Below are 19,300 nucleotides of genomic sequence, written 5' to 3' on the forward strand. Positions count from 1 at the left end.
TATAAATAAAAGTGATAAGTCGTCATAACTCGAGCACTGATAATGCAAATGGAACCAAATTTGGCATGGGAGTGTATTTTGGTATGAGGAATGTTTCTATGATGGTTTGGTACCCCTCCCTTCTTCCAGTGGGGAGATAGGAAGGGGGGAGGGGCCTTCCTTACAATTTTTTACATATCTGGAGAACTAATCAAGCAAATGGAACCAAATTTGGCATGGAAGGGAAGTGGAATAAGAGAAATCGTTCTATGATTATTTCAGACCCCTCCCTCTTTCCAGTGGAGATTCAGGAAGGAGGGAAGGGGTCTTTAGCCCATTTTGTATTACAAAACTTGAAAACTATTCGAACAAATGAAACCAAATTTGGCTTGGAAGGGTAGTTGGGAACGATAAATAGTTTTATGAATATTTGGTACCCCTCCCTCTTTCCAGTGTGGTGATAGAAAGTGACGAAGAGGTTCTTTTACAATTTTCAGAATTACTGGAAAACTAATCAAGCAAATGAAACCAAATTTGGCATTGAAGGGTATTTGACTACCAGAAATGATTCTATGATATTTTGAGAACCCTCCGTTCTTCCAGCCGGAAAATCTTAAGGGAGGAGGGTGCTTTCTTACAATTTTTTACATCACTCGGGAAATAACCCAGCAAATGGAACGAAATTTGGAAGGAGAAAGGGGGGCTCCTTCACAAATTTTCGCATTATTCGAAAACTTATAGAGCAAATGGAAATAATTTTGGCATAGGAAAGCATTTGGATACGTAAAATGGTTATTTGCTTATTTCAGACTTCTTTCTCCTTCGATTGGGGATACAACTTTGAAAGACGAGAGCTCATATACGATTGTTTTGCATAAACCAAAAACTTATCTGACAAATGGAACAAAATTTTACATGGGAACAATCATACCATCGAGCAAAAGGAAAAGAATTGGGCATAAGAGTGTATTTTAATACACGGAATGTTAAATCTTGACCCCCTCCTTCCAGGTAGGGGTTACGTAGGAAGAGGGGGTCCGATAAAAATTGTATAGGAAAACTCGACAACTAATTAAGCAAACGAAACCAAATTTGGCATAAGAGAATATTCGAGCACAAGAAATGTTTTTTCCCGTGGCTTAGCAACTCTTCCCTCCATTCAGTGGAACGACTAAAAGTGGGAAGAGGGTCACTCATACACTTTATTTTCAATATTTTGATAACTAATCGAAAAAATGAAATCAAATAAGTATGGGAGCATATTTGTGTACGGGAAATGTTTCTTCGATGGTTTGAGACACCCTTCTCTTGCCAAAAGGGAGATATAAAGTAGGAAGAGGGTCACCCATTTTTTGAATAGCTCGAGAACTTATCGAAAATGAAGCCGTATATGACATGGGATTGTATTTGTATACAAGAAGTGTTTTTCGGATTTATAAGACCCTTCTTCATTCCATTAGGGATTAAGGAATGGGGGAGGTGGTCACTCTCATAATTTGTTTAATAATTCGAGAACGAATAGGTAAAATTAGTGCCCCTTGACGTTGTTTTGTTACAAAAAAGATTTCTATGATAGTTTGAAACCTTTTGCACATTAAGAAAGGACAACGAAGAAATCATATAGAACAAAAATATTTTGGCATAAGTTATAAACTTAAGAAGCAAAGTAATCCAGAGTCATAAAAAGGATTAAAACACGTTTTTGAAATAAAATTAATACACATTTCAAAATAAAAAAATGCAATTTTAAAAACCATTTTAATGATTTTGAAATTGAATTTTAAAGTTTTGAGCAAATTAATGAAAAGTTAATAACTAAGTACCACAAATTTCAGTAACTTTACTAAGTAACATTTGTCAGATACTGTAAGGTGTAGCAAAGCACACCGGGTCAGCTAGTTGCTTATAAATATGTTTCGCGAAATAAACATCTGCAGCCAATAAATCCATTAACATTAAATGGAACAAAAAGGGATAAAACGTTCCCATTATTGTAAATTACATATGCTCATCACTTTTATTTTTTCAGATCCGTATCCTTTTATAAATAAAAATAAATTAAATATCAACCAAAAATAATAATTATTTTACATTGCACAGTGGTCCAGAAATGAAATTTAGCGGGAAACAATTATTTGCGCTCTTGCCTTAGGTTTGAGACATTTGGTGTCCAAGACAAAGTTGTACAACATCACAAGGCGCTATTTTTGAATGAAACATTTTTAGGGTGGTTCATAAAACTCCTTAGATACGAAAATTATTTTTTTACTGTAAGGAGATAGTGCTGTGTTATGTTCAGCAATTATGTAGAACAACATAATTGATGAAATTTTGTAGAAGACTTTGAATGTCTATCTATTAACGTTTAGGTTTTATGATGATTTTTCGTGTACAAGTTAGGGTGGTCCTACAAAAACAAGTTTTTTTGTTATAACTTTGTTGGGTAACAACTTATCAAAATCATGTGTTCGGCAAGTATTTAGCAAATCATTATGCGCATCTTTTGTAGAAAACAGATTTCTAATATCTGCTTTTGATTCGTAGTTATCATGAATTTTGTGTTCAAAAATGGCCGTTTTGAATGAGCCATAACTTCAAATGGAGCAAACCAAAAAATTCAAACTTTAATTCGTTTGAAAGAACATGTTAAAATCTACATTATATCAAAAAACTGGAGAAGTGTTTTTTGTTTAAAGTTTTTTATTTACATTCGAACTTGACCAAAATTGCCATTTTTCATATAACCTTTCTTTATGATTTTTGACTACTTTTGGCTGCGTGAGGAATAACCGTACACATCGTAACATTTATATCATCATTATATTTAACAGAAACGGAAAAACGGAAAAAAAAATTTATTTGAGAAATCAATAAAAAATTCATAGAAAACAAAAAAAAAACACTTATGTTCTAGCAATAATGAAACTAATAAAAAACGCGTTAGGGGTCACAGATCAAATAACGGCTGTGTTCAGGAAGGCTGATTTTTGAATATTTCATACATTTTCTATTGGATAGGGAGAAGTACGGATCTGATGTCAGGAGGAGTCTTTTAAAAACATCCTCCAGACTAACCACACGATCGAACTTTCTGGAGTGGTTTCCTTGAAATCTTCGTAAACATCTGTTTCTTGTTTCACCAGCTTCTTCCGAATACATGCCTATGGGTAAAATATGATGTTTTATGACTGCTGCTCCATGCACTAACAATTTGTGTACGGTTGGAAAAACGGGATACCAGCTATGTAAATTGTTATAAAGCACCCGAGTTTCTTCAGCAGACCCTTCAAACGAGCTACTGTTGATAATAGTTAAAATCACGTAAAACTTTTCCAAAAGCTGAACATTCAGTCCCGTAATTTGTGCAACTTCAATCCGTTTCTCGAAGAATTTCCTGGCAATATTTCCTGTATTGGAATTCCCACCGGTGATCCTAGCCTCATCAATACATAAGTTCAGTTGTTCTTTTAGTATGTTCCGAAGACTTTGACGCCGTTCATTCACTTATATATTGGTTTTCCTGACTCTCCAAGTGGGTTTGTCCATACAAAGACGATCTGCGATCTTCATGAACATTTCCAACGAATCTTGTTAGATCTGCACTTTCCTTAGCAAAAATGAGCCTAATAGGTCTGTACAAACTCACTGAAGATGGGCAATCGTTACTCCAGATAACGTTTTGTATCCCATTACATTTATCTACGAGACGTAACGGAGCAAGAGAAACCGCGAAAATGTGTGAATCGCTGTATTCACGCATGTCTCCTTCATCATCTTCGTCAATGAATGATTGATTTAAACTATATTGAAATAATTTGAACATTAAAAGATAAAGGTTCGTTCAAAATAAATTTATACCTGCTGTGGTTTGAGCTACCATATGCTCCCCATTTGAAAATCATTTGAAGCATTTTTTCCGGAAATGTAGAATCATATTGTAAATATTTCAACAACCTTTCCACTGTATGATCCACCAAATTAATTTAAATAATTAATTTATTCTTCAATGTTAATCTCGAAAGCTTCGGATCCATTTTTAACAGAACTTCAATCACATCTTTTTCACTAGACCCCTTCAGCCAGTGAATGGCTATAACTTTCCTTTGAACGTTCATCACGAATAATCGAAACTCTTGAACTGAAAACTGTGTGGTTTACTTGGGTTTGATCAAAATGATCACCGGAGAAACCAAAACTGGCTTTCACAGTCAAAAGGACATAAGTGAATAATAACTCCTTCTAAGAAAATACAATTCAAGACTTTCTTGTTGGGTAGTTAGTAATTCATTGTTTTCAGTTTATGGTTCTATACATTAATAATCAAGAATTCTCATTTTTTTCATTTGTGCCCCTCTGGCTATGTTAGTCTTTCAAAATTTTTACAAAAGGTTATGAATAGGAAACTCTGCTTTTGTAGTGGTAAAAAATTTAGAATTATTGACTAAGGGTGCGAAAGCAAAGAAGAATTCCATGTCGCAGAGCAAAAATGATATATTTTGTTAAATGAAAAATGACAATTTTGGTAAAGTTCAAATAAAAATAAAAAGCTTTAAACAAAAAACACTTCTCCAGTTTTTTGATATAATGTAGATTTTAACATGTTCTTTCAAACGAATTAAAGTTTGAATTTTTTGGTTTGCTCCATTTGAAGTTATGGCTCATTCAAAACGGCCATTTTTGAACACAAAATTCATGATAACTACGAATCAAAAGCAGATATTAGAAATCTGTTTTCTACAAAAGATGCGCATAATGATTTGCTAAATACTTGCCGAACACATAATTTTGATAAGTTGTTACCCAACAAAGTTATAACAAAAAAACTTGTTTTTGTAGGACCACCCTAACTTGTACACGAAAAATCATCATAAAACCTAAACGTTAATAGATAGACATTCAAAGTCTTCTACAAAGTTTCATCAATTATGTTGTTCTACATAATTGCTGAACATAATACAGCACTATCTCCTTACAGTAAAAAAATAATTTTCGTATCTAAGGAGTTTTATGAACCACCCTAAAAATGTTTCATTCAAAAATAGCGCCTTGTAATGTTGTATAACTTTGTCTTGGACACCAAATGTCTCAAACCTAAGGCAAGAGCGCAAATAATTGTTTCCCGCTAAATTTCATTTCTGGACCACTGTGCATTGGAAACATAAATATATTTATTTCTAAGGTATCTTAAGTAATTTTCCTTACGCTGGGGTTATATTTCAAAATTTCAGAGGGAATGCATCTGGGGACAGCCTGAAGAAACTTTTACAAGCGGAGTGGTAGCCAACCATTGTAGGTTTCTGATGGTTGGATGCCTTCCCTCGACGAACCATCGGCCGTGGAAGCTTTCGGGCCAACCACACAGACATAGGCAGGACCTTGCTACCGATGGGGGACCTTTACATACATACATACATACTACACCAGCAATCATCATCCACTCTTTGTCACGATTCACGACTTACGGGTTGGCAGTCCATTCGCCGCTACTCGTGACTCGAGTCCCACATATTTGGTCTCTTATCACAATTTGAGCCGTCTTGACCCATCTCTCCTCGTGACTCGAGACCCCCTCACATCCATCCTCTTGACACAATTCGAGGCGACTCTACCCACCTCTCCTCGTGTCTCGAGGGCCCTCGTTCGGTACGTCTCTTGACCCAATTCGAGACGAGAACAACTCGCCTCTCCTCGGGTCTGGAGATATCCACACATCCCACAATTTCTCCGTCTCGACTCTTCGAGACTCATCCTGAGGCCCATCCAATGGGCGCCACATGTTACGGCACAAGGCCCCTCTGCTCGTCGTGAGTCGGTCATATCCGCGAATCAGGGCTAGGACCACCCGACGCGCGAATTCGACCAACACCCGCTCGAACGTTTGGTCGTCCCGCATATCGGGGTCGCGACTACCCGATACACGTTACCATCCCTCTATCTTGCAACTGAGCACTGGTACCAAGGTGCCCAGTCGCACCACGTTTTTGTCACACTCGGCACGCAGCCCGTCGGTAGCTGACTGTACCAAGTGTGACGTGTAGTTCTCTTGGCCGTACATCTACAGGTGACAAGTCTGTAGACACGTTTCCACTCTGCACCACGGGGAGGTGGAACTACGTCGCAGAGCCAGGAAGACAATCTGTCTAAAGTATCTTGTAAAGGTCTGTGCAGATGAGACTCGGTAGATCCTGTGACAGACACTACGCCATCATCTGCAAGTTGTCTTAGAGTGCAGCCTTCAGAGAGACAACTGTCGATGTCACTTACGTAAAAGTTGTGCAAAAGTGGACTCAAACATGAACCCTGCGGGAGACCCATGTAAGAGATTCTTCAAACTGAAATATCCCCGTAAGCAAAGTTCAGATGTTTCTCACAAAGCAAGCTGTATAAAGTGTTGTTCAAAAGTGGAGGCAGACCCCAGGAGTACAACTTGTCTGACAACCGACTTGGTCTTTCCGACATTGATTTTGAGACCTGCTGCCTTGGACCTTTCGGTGAGGTCGTCGAGTTTGCTCTGCATGTCTTGTTGTGTTTGGGCGAGCAAAACAATATCGTCTGCCAGGTCAAGGTCGTTCAGTTGCTCAATTGCCGAAGAATTCCACGGCAATCTTCGGTTCGGTGCACAGTCGATCGATCCAGTTAGAATCTCATCTATAACGATGAGGAAAAGTAGCGGTGATAAGATACACAGATGCTGTGTCACTCCAGCAGTTACCGGGATTGGTACGGACAAGACACCGTCGTGCAAGACCTTGCACGAAAATGCCTCGTACTGTACTTCGATGAGATGGACTAGTTTCTCTGGGATTCCTCGTCGCCTTAGAGCCGCCCAGATGTTTTCATGATTAAGTCGGTCGAATGCTTTTTCGAAATCAACGAACACCAGCAGAAGAGAGTCCTGGAATTCGTTGATTTGTTCCAGTATTATTCTTAGCGTTGTGATGTGGTCCACACATGATCGTCTGGATCGGAATCCAGCTTGTTGCCGTCAGAGTGTAGCGTCGATTTTCTCCTGGATCCTGTTCAAGATCACTTTGCAGAGTACTTTGAGGGTTGTACAGATCAACGTTATGCCTCGCCAGTTACCGCACCCTGTCAGGTCTCCTTTCTTCGGGACCTTTACGAGGATACCCTGCATCCAGTCGGCCGGGAATGTTGCAGTATCCCAAATGTCAGCGGAAAGACGGTGCAACATTTTAGCATTTCAGCAGGGATGCAATCGATCCCAGGCACTTTATTGGATTTCATGATTTTGATTGCCGCTTCTATTTAAGCCAGCCAGGGCGCTTCCAAATTGACGCCATTTATGCGACTTACCTACTTCTTCGAGCTGCGGGTTCTGTTGGCCATCGCTATTCGTGACTATTCGTTGTTCGAAGTGTCAGTCCATCGTTTGAGCTGGTCTGTTCGACCGGTCAATTACTAACCTGCTTGGTCTTTTAGCGGCATTCTAGCATTGGTCCTTGCACCACTAATGCGGCGAGAAATATCGTAAAGTAATCGGATATCTCCTTTGCTTGGCGGCGGCTCTTTCTCCCTCTTCGGCTAGGGAGTTTGTCCAGGCTCTCTTGTCTCGTCTACAAGCTCGTTTAACTGCCTTTTCTTGTTCCGCATATCGTAAGTGGGCGGCTGCTTTGTTGTCAGATCTTCAACGATGGGTCGCACTTAGTTCACTTCAATGTATCCAAATCAATGTTTGAATGTGCAATCCCCAGCTTTTACAAAATTTTAATATCAACATAAGAAAAATAAAATAATCGGACTGTATGGCAGCAGTCAAAGATTCGAATAAATAAATCCATTTTATGTATGAACCTTTTACCTACATGTGCTACTTTGTTCGAGATTTATTCCTAAGCTTGAATTCGTGGCAATCAGCTTAGAAGGAAAGAGTCCATTTTCCAACCAACTGATCTATGACTTGCCCTCTTGTATTCAGAAGCATTTAACTTTATTAGAGAGATTACAACGGTATTTAATAGCAGTGAATTTATCCGTTCATCAGTTCATAAACTAACATCCCTGTAAACTTTATTACAAAAATTCTTCATTCTCTACCACCGTCAGCAAAAGTCGACCAACATCTCGAGCGCACAGAACCGAAAGACGTCACTCATTAGCCGTCGTTGGTTTGCTGAGCGAGTTGATCTCCAGTAAAGCCAATCCACTGCTGAAGGCCGCGAGCTCGACTTCTGTTGCATCCAATTCCCATCAATGGGCCCGGAATAACTGCATCCTTGTTGCGTCAGCAGCGCCGGAAGTTTCGACGACCACAAGTGTGAACCCACAACAGCACCCAAAGGACGATTCCGGCAGCAGCCATCAGCATCATCATCAACGCCAACCACAATCCTTATTGGCCGGTTTAATTAAAACTGAATCGACAACATCCTCCTTCTTCCCGGTGGCAACGATAAACGGCCCTGGCATCGGCATTGGCATCGGATGCATCGACCATCAGCAGGATCGCATCCGGGTTGAAATTATTAACGATATTAAACATTTATACGCACATTTGCATTTATTATCGTTGAATATTAACCGAGCCTTCGGAGTGCAGCTGGTTGCGATTTTGCTGACCTTGTTCGTCACTATCACTGCATTGCTCTACTACTGCCTGATGAAGGCCATCGGGTAAGTGGATCATATCGAGTCAATTTGAATTTTATGCTTTTACATGTGTAAATATGTATATAAGTTAGTCAAACGTGAATTGACGGAAGTTCGAAAAATGATTTTGAATTCATGAGGGGTAAACTTTATCGATGCAGCATAAGCTTTTATCGTTTTATGGTTCAATAATTGGTATGAAGAGAAACTCAATTCTCACTAGATTAAATATTAAAAACAGAAACTCTTATGAATAACTTCTTCTAAATGTAACAAAAGTTGAAAACATAAATTCTAAATCAGATAAGGAATCCAAATAAGTTTAGTAGCTTCTAAAATTTTCGCGAGTTCTCAATACTTAGAAAAATCATAAAACTGAGGGAACAACACACTACTTGAAATCTCAAAGAATTTAATCTCTATTCTTAAATCTCTTAGAAGACAAGATTAGAAAAAAAAAAGTAATAACTTTACCTTAGAATAAGGTCTCCAGATTTTTTTCACCACGTAGCCGGTTGGAAAAATCCCGGAAATTTTGTATTAAAACCCGGTAAAATCCGGGCATTTGTTTTCAAAATTGACGAACAAAAGTCCTGGCAATATCCGGGCAAATTTTGACAGAACCCAAAAATTACTTAACAAAAATCAAGAAAAAATTTGAAAAATATTTTTTTTCATCAAAATTTATCGACAGATTTTAAAGGCTTCAAAAAAACCTTTAATGATTATTTTTGTAAAACTTACTTTAAAAAAATTTCATTTTGGAGGCATAAAAATAAAATATATACAACATAATTTGTTTGATTTGCCAAATAAAGTGAATAATTCCGGACAAAAACCGGGCTTCTTTCAATTTAATCCAGGCACCCGAGTGGGGCCGGACTGCTTCCAAATTTATTTTTAATATCCTGGCAAACCCGGAAAAAACCGGACAATGTGGAAACCTTACCTTAGAATGATATTCTTAATTTCGTCATGAATCTCTCTCCCCTGTTAAATTTAAAATTGAATAATTTAATTTTGATATTTTTTCCTAAAAAAATAAAAGCTATATAATAGACTTTCATTTGAAAAATTTAAAAATGCCTCTCTTGATTTGTTTTTACAAATAATTTAACACAACGAAAATTAGCAGCAAATGCCCCTCACCAATGAAAAAATATAACACACACCGTTCAATTTCTATCAAATTGGCTGTCCCTGGCACTGCACTAATTCATCAATTTTTAAAACATTCCAGTCCTGGAGCTTGGTGCATATTTGAAAAACTTTTTGCAACCCTTCCCTAGCTTACTGCAACAAATAATCTGCCCGGAATAGTTAGTCATTTTTAATTAAACTCTAATATGGGGGAATTTTCGAACGGTTTTCAATTTACTTTCTCTCGTTAGCTGGCGCGCAATTGTGAATAATTGAAGTTGTGTCCGCTATATCGGTTCCACGAGCTGCAGCCAGGAAGCCCTCTAGAATAGCTTGAGAGCGGAAAAACACGCATTCGCAGCTCATGGCAGTTCCGGGCGGATGTGGCCCGCCGAATGGTGGCGTGGCACAAGGCCTAGAGGAAGCGACTGTGTTTGTGATTCCACTTTTCGCAGTAAACTTTTTGCGATTTAGCCGGTGCGTGCTACATTTTACAACCATAGAAAAGCCATTTGCCCTCGAGTTTAAAAAGTTTTAAATTGTAGCTAATCCACTTTAACGTATTTTAACAGATTTTTATATTACTTTTATATTGGCTGTTTCATTTTAAACTAAACTTGCGAAAATTATATGAAACTAGCTGATCCCATACAAACTCCGTTTCGCTTTCAACTTGGAATATGTCATGAACAGTTTGTATGAAAGTCGATTTCCAAGCATTTTACAGATGCACTTCTGAATTGCAAAAATATTGGATGATCACTTTTTCTGTCGTCTGCTACTAAATTCAAAATCAGGAATCAATTGACCGTTCAAAAACCCCCCGTGTGTAGTTGCAACTCGATCTTAGCATAACAACGCAATACAATCTTTGATATCTGAAATCGTTTGCCCGTCCCTCAAAACTCCCTCAAAACAAATTTTCAAAGCAATCCATTGTATAATAACGTCAATGTTGCTAAAACAGTGAAAAATTAATTAATATGGACGACCCCTTTCGTCGACCCCTGGCAAAACATTTGACATCTGAAATCGATTGCCCGTCCCTGAAAACTACCGTGTGCAAATTTTCATCCCAATCCGATGTACACTAAATTTAATACCTGAGATCGATTGACCGTCCCTCAAAACTATCGTTTACCAATTTTCATCTGAATCCGATGTATAATAACGTCAATATCGCAAAACAGCGAACAGTTAATATGGACGACCCTTTCGGCTGACGCCTTACACAAAATTTGACACGTGAAATCGATTACTTATCTTTCAAAACACTCATGTGCAAATTTTCAACACGACTCGGCAAAAAATAACGTCAATATCGCGAAAACAATATTTGTCTTATATGGACGACCCCCTACGAAATTGTTCAAATTCATGTTGTAATATGAGTGCATCAATGTTTGTTTTGATTCAAAATCAATTGAGCCTATATAAGGGTGTTTAAATCGTCAATACTATGAGAACTCAAACGATTTGGCGATAAGTTTGGGATTAAACATTCCAAACGAAACTCAAGACTGCTTACTAATTATCAACATTCATCAACTGCTATCTTTATATTACTATAAACTTCTTGAATTTTGATCTGAGTATTGTCGAATTAATAGTTATTTTATGTTCCGGTAACAAAATCCTCATTTTTCAAGGTGCAAAAAATATAAAAGTAAATTTTAAATTATGACAAATTTTGGGGCACTGATTCATTTAAGTTTAGTGTATCAGCTTTTGTTTTCGAGATAACTTCAAAAAGTAAAAATCCATTTAAAAAATATGTGCATATTTTTGGAGAGCTATAAATCATTAACAATATTTCGAAAACCAAGGATTTAACTTTATGATCATTATTCCGAAAGAAGGTAGCGAACGGAAGACAATGTGCAACTCGAAACCCCATACACCCAACCTTCGGGTAGTGGTCATATCACTTCTTGTCTGCAACTCTAATTCTCTACCTCTCCGTGGTGCTAGCTAGGGTGCGAGCAACGTTAGCGGAGATCGGGTACCCAACCCCGGTGGATGCTTTGGTCGCATGCAGACTAAGTCAGGGGGCTTCGTACGCGTCTGTTCTCCATGTCAGGGGCAGCGTGCGGAGTGCAACAACGTCCTGGTGGTGTTCGAGACCCAAAACAGCAACATCACGACGGTCCTCCTGCGAGATAGTGGGGTTAGCTGCGGGCCTTGCGAGCCCGTGACTACAAAAAACAGAAGCAACAAACAACGAACAACATATTTCGGATGGAAATCGGCAAAGACCCACGCGACGAAAAGAGAATAGCGATTGGAAACTTGAAAGATGGAACTGCTGATCTCTAAATTTTGTGGGCAGTACCCACGTGCTCTCCAACGAATTGAAGAGCCGTAAATTCAACATCGTAGCGGTATGCTGGAAGGGCTCCACGGTACGAACGTACCCTGATGGTCGTGCCACCTACCAGAGCTGCGGCAACACACACGAGTTTGAAACAGCTTTTATAGTGATGGGAAAGATGCAAAAGCGCGTGATCGGGTGGTGGCCGATCAAGGGCCGGTTCTTCAACATCAGCATCATCAACGTGCACAGCCTCACCTCGGAAGTACCGGTGACGACAAAGACGTATTTTACGCGTAGCGTGAGCGTGAATACGACCGTTGCCCAAAACATGATATCAAGATCGTCATCGGGGATTTTAATGCTCAGGTTGGCCAGGAGGAGAAATTCAAACCGACAATTGAAAGGTTCAATGCGCACCAGCTGACCAACTAAAACGGCCTCAGACTTATTGATTTTGCCGCCTCCAAATGAATGGCCGAAAATAGTGCCTTTTTCTAGCACCGCCTCCCACATAAATACACCTGGTGATCACCGTACCAAACGCAATCACAGATCGACCACGTTTTAATCGACAGCCGGCACTTCTCGGACATCATCGACGTCAGATCCTGTCGAGGCGCCATCATCGAGTCAGACCATTATCTGGTGATGGTGAAGATGCGCCAAGTCCTCCGTAGTGTACAACACACGAAACCGGCACCCACCTCGGTTAAATATCGCACGACTGAAGCAACCTGAGGTCGCGGTAGACTACGCGCAATCGGTCGAAGCAGCGCTGCCGGCAGAGGGCGAGCTTGACGAAGCCCCTCTCGAGGACTGTTGGGATATCATCGAAACAGCCATCAACAGTGCCGCGGAGAACGTCGTCGGTTATGTAAAGCGAACTCGACGGAACGACTGGTTCGACGAAGAGTGTAGGAGGGTGATGGACGAAGAGAATGCCGCGCGGGCGGCAGTAGTGCAAAGAGGCACCCGTCGAAATGTGGAAAATCACCGACAGCGGAAGAGGCAGCGAGTCCGAATTTTCCCGGAGAAAAAGCGCCACCTGGAGGAGGAGGAGCTCGAGGAGCTGGAGCTGCTGCATCGTTCCTAAGAAACAGGAAAGTTCAATCTCAACGCATCCCACAAAGGCTCGTGCCGCAAGCCAAAATATGCCGGGATAAAGACGGGGGTATCCTGACGGACAATCGTGAGGTGATCAAAAGGTGGAAGCAGCACTTCGGAAGCGAACACCTGAACGGCTCACATGCAGGAGGTCAAGACGGTGGGGGAAGGTACATCGCCGGCATAGCCAACGACGAAGAGGAGCCACTCCCAACGATGAGTGAAGTTAAGAAAGCCATTCGCCAGTTGAATAGAAACAAGTCGGCTGGGAAGGATGGTATCGCAGCTGAACTCATCAAAATGGGCCCGGACAAGTTGGCAGATTGTCTACACTGGTTGATTGTGCGGATCTGGGACATAGAACAGCTACCGGAGGAGTGGAAGGAGGGGGTAATATGCCCCATCTACAAGAAGGGCGACAAATTGGACTGTGAGAACTACCGAGCGATCACTGTCCTCAATGCCGCCTACAAAGTGTTGTCCCGAATCCTAATCCGCCGCCTAACGCCGCAAGCAAGCAGATTCGCGGGAAGTCATCAGGCCGGCTTCATGGAGGGACGGTCTACGACGGACCAGATATTCACATTACGGCAAATCCTCCAAAAATGCCGGGAACACCAAGTCCCTACGCACCATCTATTCATCGACTTCAAAGCCGCATACGACACGATCGACCGTAACGAACTATGGAAAATCATGGACGAGAACGGCTTTTCCGGGAAGCTGATCAGACTGATCAAGGCGACGATGGATGGAACACAGTGCTGTGTGCGGATTTCGGGTGAATTGTCGAGTTCATTCGAATTGCGCAGGGGGCTTCGACAAGGTGATGGTCTATCCTGCATGATGTTCAACGTGGCGCTAGAAGGTGTTATTCGACGAGCGGTGGGCGAAATGCGGGGCCCGATTTTCAACAGATCCAGCCAACTTATCTGCTTTGCCGATGACATTGATATAGTCGGCAGATCATCTGCGGCGGTGGAGGAGATCTACCGCAAACTGAAACGCGAAGTAGGAAGGATTGGTTTGATGATTAATACCTCCAAGACGAAGTACATGCTGGCCTGCGGATCCGAGACCGACCGAACCCGCTTGTCCAGTAATAACAAGGTCACGATTGACGGCGACGAGCTGGAAATAGTCGAAGATTTTGTCTATCTCGGCTCACTGGTGACCGCAGACAATGACACCAGCCGTGAGATCCGGAGGCGAATTATTAGCGGAAGTCGTGCACTACTATGGACTCCACAAGCAACTGCGGTCGAGAAGACTTAGCCCTCGCACGAAGTGTAACCTGTATATGACGCTCATTAGACCGGTTGTTCTCTACAGGCACGAGACATGGATATTGCTCGAGGAGGACCTGCGTACACTCGGAGTATTCGAGCGACGAGTACAGTAGAACGGAGTGTGTAGGCGAAGGATGAACCACGAGCTCGAGCGACTCTACGGCGAACCCAGTATCCAGAAGGTGATGAAGGCTGGCCGGATACGCTGGGCGGGACATGTTGCGAGAATGCCGGACGACTGTCCTGCAAAACAGGTGTTCGCTACGAATCCGGTAGGAACAAGACGAGCGGGGGCGCAACGAGCGAGATGGTTAGACCAAGTGGAGCGTGATCTGGCGAACGTGGGGCGTCCGAGAAATTGGAGAACGGTTGCCATGGACCGAGTGAAGTATAGGAATTATGTTAGTCAAGTTATGTCGTGAGACGATATACTATGTAAATAATAAAAAAATAATCTTGAATGTTGTTAACTTTTGAGGAAACCCGAATATCAAAACAAAATGCCATTCTTTTTATTTGCTGACTCCCAAATTACGATAACAATGTATAAATATAACAAACTTCGTCCTTGTTCGAGTTAAAACGGTGCACCCATATTCGATTCGAAAAAATTATCGGCCGCCATGTTTGCTGCGGTATCACTATATCAAAAAATTAAATTTCGTTGCCTACTTGAAGGCGTTTTATATATAATTATATTGAAGAGTGTATTTTGAAAAGCGAAATTTTTGATGATCTTAGCAATACTGAATGATTTTAAGTCAAAGAATGGTTAGTTTACAAAAATACGATGAACATGTAACCAAACATTTGATGTTTCAATGATTATATTACATTCCGTATAATCATTGTTCCATTTCTTACCACCCCTCGTGTTTAGTGCATTCAGTCCACTAGCCTTGGCGTTCTACCCCGCGGTTTGTTTTCTGGCTGTTTTAGTTTTTTACAAAAATATAGTCAAAATCGTGTTTTTATCATATTTATTCTTTTCGATAATACGTAAATCTGATCCCTGAATCGTCGTCAACTTTCAATTTGGTTCTCAAATGATTAGAATCGCTGTAAATAGCAATTATGCTTAACTGGTGCGTCTTGTACAGTTTTCCCCTACAACACTATATTGATACTTGAATGTTGAATTGCATTTCAAAAAACTGTTGCTTTCATACTCTAATCTTTTCACTCAACCTCGCCAAATAAGTTCACAATTTTAAACCAACCATTTAAATTCATCAAATACTAATTTAGCACATCAACAAGCTGGTAGCCATGAGAAAGGCGATTACGGTAGTCAACGGAATGAGCAAAACAAAAATTTAAAACATAATATCCATTGCATTATAACTAATCTATTGTTAAAAAAAATGTTTTTGTCATTACATGTTTCTTGATGAACTGGAACATTTTCAAAACCCAATTTCAATTTTTTTTATTCTTGTTTTTCTATATGTTCAGCTTTACATTCGAAAGGGTTTTGATAAATTACACAATCCAAGAAAACTGACTTTTTCCGAGTTGTACAGAATCAATAATCTAATTGTGGTTAGTTTGGATGCCCTGAAATCAAAAATTAAAAATGAAATTATTTTTTTTTTCTATCAGGTTATGTATCATTAACGAAATTTCGACACTTTTTTGACAAAACTTTAAAATATTACAAACATTTACAATCAAGTTTCCCGAAGACCGCAAAAATTTTTGACTTTTTGACGAAAAAAGTTAAATAAGTTTTCTTTTCGTTTACTTTTCGATATTCTTTAAAATACGGGAATTTTGACAAATTTCTTAAAAAAGTTTTGAATCAAAATAATCTAAGATATTTTTAACAGCAAAAGTCAAATAGTTTTGCCAACTTAAGGCTTGTGGTATAGCTCAGTTGGCAAGCCAGTTGCTTCCTGAGCCGCTGTCCGTGAGTTCGAACACAAGAGTAAACATCCATCACAGTTGTATCGGATAAGTTTTTCAATGATTGTCCACCAACTTTATCGTTGATATAAGTCGCAAATGACATAATGATGCTAAAAATGATTTCCCATCTTCAACACATTTATTGAATGAGATAAAACCTATTTCATAAAAATTGTCAGAAAAAAACTCGAGTTCATGATCCCCTTATATTTTTAAATCACCCAGACAACCATTTGGTGGGTATATCAAATTTGCAACACAAATATATGTACGTGCAAATAAACGTGTAAACAATTCGTATATTATGCAGCAAAATCAGTTTATACGTATCATTTTGGAGGCCATATAGGTACATTAGCACACATATTCTTGATTTGGTTTATTTTGTCGTAATAAAATCATGCAATGTATTTCAATACGATTAAGAATATGCATGGGACGCACATTGTAGGTACAGATATACGAAAATGAGTTTAAATAACATTCATACGATATAATCAGTAAAATAATATACTTATATAATATACGACTTCTGGTTGTCTGGGCAGTCATCTTCATGTTTTGGATTAATGTTTAAATAAATTCATCAAGTTTTACATAAAGTCTTTATTTGAATTTTTGAATTTTTTTTAATAAGAAAGTTGTTAAATTAATAATTAAATAAATTAAAATAAATATGTAATATGAAAATCATTGTATGGACTTATTATCTATTCCTTTTTTTCAGGACCCAACTTTTCAATTGATGGCAACAAAATATTCAGAGCTTGAAATTTTTAACAATGAAATTAGCGCTTGAAAATTAATAAACGTTTCCCTTCTGGCTGTTATTTAATTTTTTTTATAACGGTCAAGATTTTTTGATGTGTATTTGAAAATTCTACAAATGGTACAAAGTAGTAAATTCAAAGTTACATTGCGCAACTTTAACCAAAGAAGTATTTGCTTTCTCCTAACACCATTTTCAACTAAACTTGCAATTCCTAATTTTCAATTTTTTCAGTTTTTTTTATCATTCATCCTGTAACGATGAATTGAAAATGTTGTATTGAACAAAACTAAAATTTGTATAAAAAGTTTCTTATGTTAACTTCAAAAATGATTATTGTTTCTCTTTTATATTGATAACTGGGAGAAAATGGAATATTAAAAATATCTATGCCTTGATCATTTAAAATAAAATTTAATATTATCTTCTATAAATCGAATTTTTAATCAATCATCAACTTAACACACGACGTTTTACAAGACACGACACTTGACGTTCTTACAAACGGTAAAAAGGATTCAAAATTACCTTTTTTGTCGACCGGTTTCGGGCTCGATGTTACCCATCTACAGGACGAGGTCGGACATCGTCCTGTAGATGGGCAACGTCGAGCCCGAAACCGGTCGACAAAAAAGGTAATTTTGAATCCTTTTTTCCGTTTGTAAGAACGTCAAGTGTCGTGTCCTGTAATACGTCGTGTGTTAATTGTGTAGTTAAGTTCTTACGTTGGCACAAATCCGCTTAAAATGAGCAATTTTGAATAAATTCTATTAAGTTAAAAATGGCCATTAATTTTAGTCCTTATCGTGAATTCACATTTTAAATCGTGATTTAAAATAATAATTTTAAAATTCAAGTTATTTCTGTGGTACTTTTTTTAATTAATCCTTCTATTGATACTGATGGTAAGAAGTGATAATCAGGATGTTAAAAAATATAAGTGATAGAAAATTCCACTGAAATTATATTTTTCGGGAGTTACATCTCATAACTGAAAAACACGAATAAAATCATTTGGAAAACATATCAAAAGACAGTATAGCCAGCCGAGTCGACTCTCTCATGAAAACGGCATTTTTTGGTAAGGAAACATAAATTGTAATCAGCAGTACCAACTAGATAAACTTTTTTTCGGTACTCAGAGAAGATCGATGAGTATCGAAATGTTTGAAACGTAATTCGATACGTAGGTTTTTTTGCTTTAAACAAGACTGCAAGTCGAAAAAAATCTTTTAAAAAAATCAATAAAAATAAACAGTAATTATCTTTTTGCTAAACAATTTCAATCATGTTAATTGATGATTTGATCTGAAATTGTCTGAAATTTTTATTCGTATTTGATTTTTGATGCTTCAAAAATATTGATTTCATATTTGTAAATAAAACCACTTAAAATATATTTTTCAGCAAATTTTTAAATTAGAATAAGATACATCATTTAGAATAGTCAATAACTTACCGGAAAAAGCATTTGTTTGAAATTTTGATTATGATTAAATAATTTTGAATAAATTTATCATTTTTACAAGTTTTTGGGACGATCTTCAGTAGGAAAATGGTTTAAGAAATCAAGTTTCTTATTCGTTGTGCACTTTTGGTAATGTTGTAGTACCTAGCTCATCTTGAATTTCGAAAACCTCCCCAAGGACAGGTCCTTCGCACGGGCCTGCCATACATGATTGATATTGAAGATATTGAAAATGGAATTTGCTTATCGCCATCGTGTGTGGATTTTTGAGCGTTTATTTCTTTTTACCCAGTTTTACCCAACCAAAAGCTTTATTTCATTTAAAATTGTCGAGGGGAGATGAGGGCATAATGAGCACCCAGGGCATAATGAGCACTCCTTTTTTCTACATAAGTAAGTATTTTCTTAAACAAATTTTTATAAGGACTTGTTTCGTACTACCCATAGTATTAATTTTTCACCAAAAAAATATCCTTTTCATCTTCACAGAAATATTAAATAATAACCAACTAGGTTCTAAAGTGACGAAAATATTATAACTTTTGAGCACCACCAAATAAGCTTTTATGACCTGTAAATCATCTTGATCTGAAATGTACGCACTGCAACATGATCTACACATTGTTTCTCAATTTTCAACATCATAAAAATTTTTATTTTTCACTTCAATCAATTTTAAAACGCTTTTTTACTTTAATTTGTTCACTAGAGGCGAAAAGAGC

General features: G+C 38.5%; 1 protein-coding gene across 1 annotated transcript in view; it reads left to right on the forward strand.

The window, feature by feature from the left end:
* Positions 1-19,300, forward strand: part of LOC129742354 (putative gustatory receptor 28b) — a 46,567-nt gene that overhangs the window by 20,758 nt on the left and 6,509 nt on the right. The window contains exon 3 of the mRNA XM_055734245.1: positions 8,432-8,610. Within this exon, the coding sequence (XP_055590220.1) occupies positions 8,432-8,610 (179 nt within the window). The remainder of the gene's footprint in view (positions 1-8,431; positions 8,611-19,300) is intronic.

This window comes from Uranotaenia lowii, chromosome 2 (genome assembly GCF_029784155.1).
Source record: "Uranotaenia lowii strain MFRU-FL chromosome 2, ASM2978415v1, whole genome shotgun sequence".
Classification (NCBI taxonomy): domain Eukaryota; kingdom Metazoa; phylum Arthropoda; class Insecta; order Diptera; family Culicidae; genus Uranotaenia; species Uranotaenia lowii.